General features: G+C 39.9%; 1 protein-coding gene across 1 annotated transcript; it reads left to right on the forward strand.

Moving 5' to 3' along the window:
* The first annotated feature begins 2044 nt into the window (after window positions 1-2044).
* Window positions 2045-5215, forward strand: LOC116248969 (transcription factor LRL1-like). Its single transcript, XM_050076380.1, has 7 exons — window positions 2045-2729; window positions 2860-2937; window positions 3029-3139; window positions 3280-3345; window positions 3447-3512; window positions 3589-3663; window positions 4488-5215. Exons 1-7 carry the CDS (start codon window positions 2076-2078, stop codon window positions 4917-4919), a joined length of 1482 nt encoding a protein of 493 aa, XP_049932337.1. The 5' UTR covers window positions 2045-2075; the 3' UTR covers window positions 4920-5215.
* The last annotated feature ends 676 nt before the right edge of the window (window positions 5216-5891 follow it).

Raw genomic sequence — 5891 nt, forward strand, 5'->3', positions numbered from 1 at the left:
CTAAATATCTTGCATATTATTGAGTATTGGAATTCATTTTTGCCAGCTTAAGTAATCCAATACCACTTTAAATCCAAGTGCTCTCTCTCTCTCTCTCTTGACACACGCACACACCCCAGCAATCTAACCTTATACATGTGATGTTAAGAGTAATTTGATAAGAAAACGTATATTAAGTCAAATCATTTTTTGAATTTCAGACGCGTTGTTTAATCATCAAAACATTAATAGCTCGTCGAACACGAAAATTTTGGTTGCAGAAAAATCATTATTATTCATGAAAATAATTTGAATTAAAACATATTTTTGTACTACTAGTAATACGGTAAATATATAATTGTTGTGCTGATCTTTTGTTTTAAATACTAACAATAATTTAAGTGGTATTTTTCACCTTTCTTTGTCTAACGACCCCTTTTTATAAATTTTAAGTCTAGATCAATAAAGAAGGAATTTTACAGAGATTTTTGTGCCCGACCAATTGGATACTATTATATATATATATATATATATATATATATATATATATATATATATATACATATAATATTTAGCTGTTTTTATTTTGTAAGGAACTTAGCTGTGACCATAATTTTCAATGAGGCCCATCAACACCGCGCCGGACACTGATACCGTGTAAACTGCTGCTACCACCACCGCAGTTTCTCCGGCCACCATCGTTTGTATTCTCTCTTCATTCTTATAAATAAGTTGAAAAAGAAAACAGTAATTGGAAAAGAATCAATTTTTTTATAGCTTGTGTTTTATTTATATAAGTAATAAGTATAAACAATTTACTACAGCTGTATATGTGGACATAAGATTCAGCAATAGTGGACTAAGAGATTTTTGAGACAAGTTGCAGGAAGAACATATTTGACCTTTGCTTAATTTCTTAAACTCTCATGGAAAGGGTAGCCAATGATGATACCAGAGCAGGTCAATGCGACTTAACCAATATCTTGGTGCTTCCATAAATCTATCTCAAATTTGGGTAGTTTGACATTAAGAAAATCATATGGATGTTTCATGAATCTATCTCAAATTTGGGTTACATTCTTATAACATTTATTCAAGCTTTTCATGTATCTACCTCAATTGTAGGGTAGATTCATCAAACATTAACAAGGTGTTTTTAATGTCAAATGGTTCAAGGGATCGTTTGTTAATAAGAATATTATGATAGTGTTTTATAAATCTATCTTAAAAATTATAACAGATTCATGAAACATTAATTCTAATACTCTATGAATTTGTCTTAATTTTTGAGCAAATTCATGCAACACTTATAAAGTATCCCTACTGCCAAAAGCACATGATATGCTTAGCCTTTGTGGTGCTTGAGCAGCTGTTTGATGATTTAGGTAAACATGTCATGGCATTTACAAAACAAAAAATTTTGTAAAATCATATGGTTATTTTAGGCTTTTGATCAATTAACGCGTACGCTAGATCGATTACTATGAACAACAGATTTAATTTTACCATTACATCATTATTAACCATCAACTTGTAATCTTAACTTGCTGCATGATAGTCTCAAGCTGATATTTACTTTCTGATTCCAGTTAACCCATTTACCCTTATGATAAATGAACCACTGCTAAAAAGATTCTAATTTCCCTATATAAAGGCCATACAAATACCCGTCCAGCCGGTGGCAGTCTAAAGTTTCCGATGGAACTTCTGCACTTAATGTAGATGTATTCATAATGTTCAAATTTTGAAGAATAAAAAAAACTGAAATTTAATGTAGATTGAATTTTATAAAGTTCAAAAATCAAATTTCTTAAAATTTTCATGTACTGTTATGATATTCCTACTACATCCTTTGATTTTCTTGAGAGATGAACAATGAAAACTAAATTCTAACTTGTACTAATCTTGAAAACCATACTTTTTCTTTTCACTTAAGTGGAATCTAACAGAGATCAGGTGAATATAGAAATGAACATAAAAAATAAAAGTTACTGTTCTTCAATCTGTACATCTACACACACGTCTGTATAGAGAGACAGAAAGAGAGAGTACAAGGGCAGGCAAAGGCATCTTTCCCTCAGCCACTGCGTGGTGACATGAAGCAGCCGGGCGGGGCGAAGCCAAAAAAACCAGGGACGCCTCCTTCCACGACTGCCTCCTTGAAGTCGCCGGAGATGACAACGACGACGGCCACCATCACCACAACCGCCGTCACCACCACCACCCAAGATGCAGCACAACCACATGGGGAACAACACCTTCCAGCGGAAGCTGACCCTAGCCCCACCAGCACCATCAACGCCTTAGACCAGCATCACCAACAGCAGCAGATTTCACAAGACGATTTCTTGGAGCAGATGATCTCCACCCTTCCTTCATGGGCAGACCTCTCCCCTTTCTCCCACAAGCTCCTTTCTTATCCTCCTTCTCTAGTGGGCAAGCCCGACGAGGTCTCCCCTGACGGCCTCCGGTACTCCTACGACGACTCAGACTCCGCCACCCTCGCCTCTCGCCTCCAGCACCTCCATTCCGCCGGAGGCGTGGGGAGGACGCTGGGCCTGCTGGAACTCAACACTCCCGAACTTGGTCTCGACAACGGATGCGGAACAGCGCCGGAGAGATGCGTTGACGATTGCGGAGGCGAGGGCTTGCCTCTTCCATTGTGTCTTGGCCAGGAGTCCTCGTCATTTTCTTCTCGTCCTACTGTTGAGAGATCTGCCGGGGATGATATTGATGCTTCTTTCAAGCATGTTAGTCGAACAATCTTTTTCCTTTTTTTTTCTCTTTTTTTTTTCTTTTGATTTTCGTTTTCTCTCTTTCTCTCTCTCCTTTTCCTTCTTCCCCACTTGCATAAATTCAATCAAGCTCTGCTTTTCTCAGAATATGGAAGATCATGGTTTGCACAATGGGTTTCAGACGGGAAGAAGCAGTGCAAACGGTAATGCCCAAAATTTTCAGGTGCTGAACTCTCTCTCTCCCCCCACCCCTTCTGTGTGCGTGTGTGTGTGTGTGTGTGTCTAAGTAACAGAATTCGTCGGTGCATCTACAGAGTTATGGAGGACAGAATGCTGGGGAAAATCAACCTTCATCTTCACCTGTAAAGCCAAAAGTGAGAGCCCGGCGTGGCCAAGCTACTGATCCTCATAGCATTGCTGAAAGAGTAAGCTGCTGCCCATGTCAGGATCGAACCACATATACAAAAAACGATGTTAATCAAGTTTCTTTTAATAACTGCTAGCTTTTGCTGACATGTATTTTAGGTCCTTAGGTATGATAATCGTTTCGTGTTTGTTGCCTCAGTTGCGCAGGGAGAGAATTGCCGAAAGAATGAAAGCGCTCCAGGAGCTGGTTCCCAATGCAAACAAGGTGTCTGTGATTACGTTTCTCGACATTTTGAATCAGTTCCACTTATGCCATTCTTCAGAGGAATTGATTGTTTGGCTTGGATGATGTAATATTATTTGCAGACTGACAAAGCTTCAATGCTAGACGAAATCATCGACTACGTGAAATTCCTTCAACTCCAAGTCAAGGCAATCCCTTCCTCCCTCTAGGAAAATAGAATAATATCACTCTAGTGATTTCTTATTCGTTTATCTCTTTCTTCAGGTTCTAAGCATGAGCAGACTCGGAGGAGCTACCGCTGTTGCTCCATTGGCTGCCGACATTTCCTCAGCTGATCAGGTAATACAAATAATCTCCTTGGAGATCCTGAAACAAACTTCATGGCAGTCGTGATAGAAGGCAGAAAACTTGCCCATAATCTCCTTAAGAAACTAAAACAGATTTCCTTTCTTTCCACTTAAAATTTGACTTTTTAAGTTTTTATCTGCTGAAAATTTTCCATTTAGTTCTGTGCGAAATCAAGATCTTGCAAGCATTTCCCTCTATCTTTCCCATCTGGACCACCGTCACAAGTGCAAGTGAGTTGGTTAACCCTAATGCTCATGAAGAATTATCACCCCTATCATCGGAAAATGAGGTGCCCAAGGCCCCTCATTCCTCTTGGCCTCTGGAGTCATGGGTTGGGTTGCATCAAGGCTTGGGTAGGGTGCAGTACATCCATCAATTAGAGAGACTCCAATGTTTACAGTACAATGCGAATGCCTGCCACTAAAGTGATGGGTGAATCAGTAAAGTAGATGGGTAGGCTGCTACAGTATTTTCCCACAAAAGATTTGCGGCATCGCTTGATATGCCCTCTCCCACATCTCGCAGCCTAGGATTCTGCCCTTCCGAAGCATCAAATGACAAAATGCTTTATTTAATTTGCATTTGTTAGGCTTCTAATACTTACTAAACTTATTAGTACCAATGTTTATACCCAATATCTTATATGAGTGTATCTGCACGTTTTTATTAAAAAAAAAAAAAAGTGACTTGGGAACCAAGAGACTTTTTATGTTTTCCTTTTATTCTTTCTCTGTGATCAAGCCATGATTTCATGAGCTATTGAGTTGGTACTTGATAAGAGTAAATTAACTTCGCCAAAATGTACTGTAACAAAGGCAAGTGGTAGCTCGGGAAGGAGAAGCAACAGCAACGATAGTGATCAGGCAGCAAGAGCTCCGTCCGCACAGGACAGTAACATCGGTACTCTAACAGCAGCAGAGCACCAAGTAGCGAAGCTCATGCAAGAAGACATGGGCTCTGCTATGCAGTACCTGCAAGGGAAGGGCCTCTGTCTCATGCCCATTTCCCTCGCCTCTGCTATCTCCACTGCTACCTGTCATGCGAAGAACCCTCAGTCTAACAACATCAACAACACCAGCAAGAGCAGCATCGCAAGGGTACCCACCTCCCCCAGCACGTCAATGCAGTCTTCCTTGGGTGACAACGGCTGTGGCGGTAGCGGTAGCGGTGGCGGCGGCGGTGGTGTCAGAGGGGCCAGTAGTGGTGAACTTACCAGGAAGGATCCCACCACCACTTCAAAGTTCTGAAGGAAAGAGCGGTGCTTTTCAACGGGAAGTTGTTCAGTTTCTATTAGTTCTACCGACAACTTTGCATCCAGCGACAAAATCAAAGGAATTCAAGAAGGCTTCAATAACTCAGTGACGAATCAGCGTTTAAATGCAACTGACTTGCAGACTGCAAGAGATTTGTCCTTCACGCTTATTATATTCGTATTGGTCATTTAAACTCTCTCTGATCTCTCTGTCACTCCTTTTTCTAGCTTATCTTACTGATTTCTAGGTCCCGTTGTGCGCTTGACTTGGTTGACGGAAAAGTTGTTTAAGCAAATAAAATAATACAGATAGCAAAAGGAGTTTACTTTTCTTCTGTGAAATTTGGCATTATGCTGCGGTTGCCATTAATGAAGGGGAGTTGTTGTGCAATGGTGTGCTTCGGTAGAGCTATATTAATTTAATGGAGGCTGTGGCGTGTCTCATTGCTGGTTGATACTTGATAGTCAACGTAGAGGGAAGAGAGAGGACGGTGGCAGAGAGCAGCCTCAGTGCACATGAGATGTGCTGCCAACTTAGGGTTGCCTAAATTTATACTGTTTTATTACTATATCTTTTATTGGTGCTCTATCACTCACGGCAAATTGATAGATCTTTGGTTGGTGAATCCGTCTTCCTGCGAATCTTTTTAAAAGGAAAAGATGGCAAGAATTCCTCGAGGATCACGCTACTATGAGGACTGAGGAGCATACCAAGCGCGTCCTGCCATGCTTCACGAGTTCTGTGCAAGGCCTTCTTGCCTTATTAGAAGTTATAAAATGCCTAATTGCATGTAGTCACGGTAAAATATATTCACAAATATCGCTTTTTGGTTTGAAACGGCCAATATAAATGGTAAAGTTGTTTTTAAGAAAAGAGAATATTTGGGTAAAATCTAAAAATCAAAATCTAATTTTCACAAGAAAAAGAAATGTAGCCAAAATATTAAAGATAAAATGCAGAAAATAT

Source organism: Nymphaea colorata, chromosome 2 (genome assembly GCF_008831285.2).
Source record: "Nymphaea colorata isolate Beijing-Zhang1983 chromosome 2, ASM883128v2, whole genome shotgun sequence".
Taxonomy (NCBI): Eukaryota; Viridiplantae; Streptophyta; class Magnoliopsida; order Nymphaeales; family Nymphaeaceae; genus Nymphaea; species Nymphaea colorata.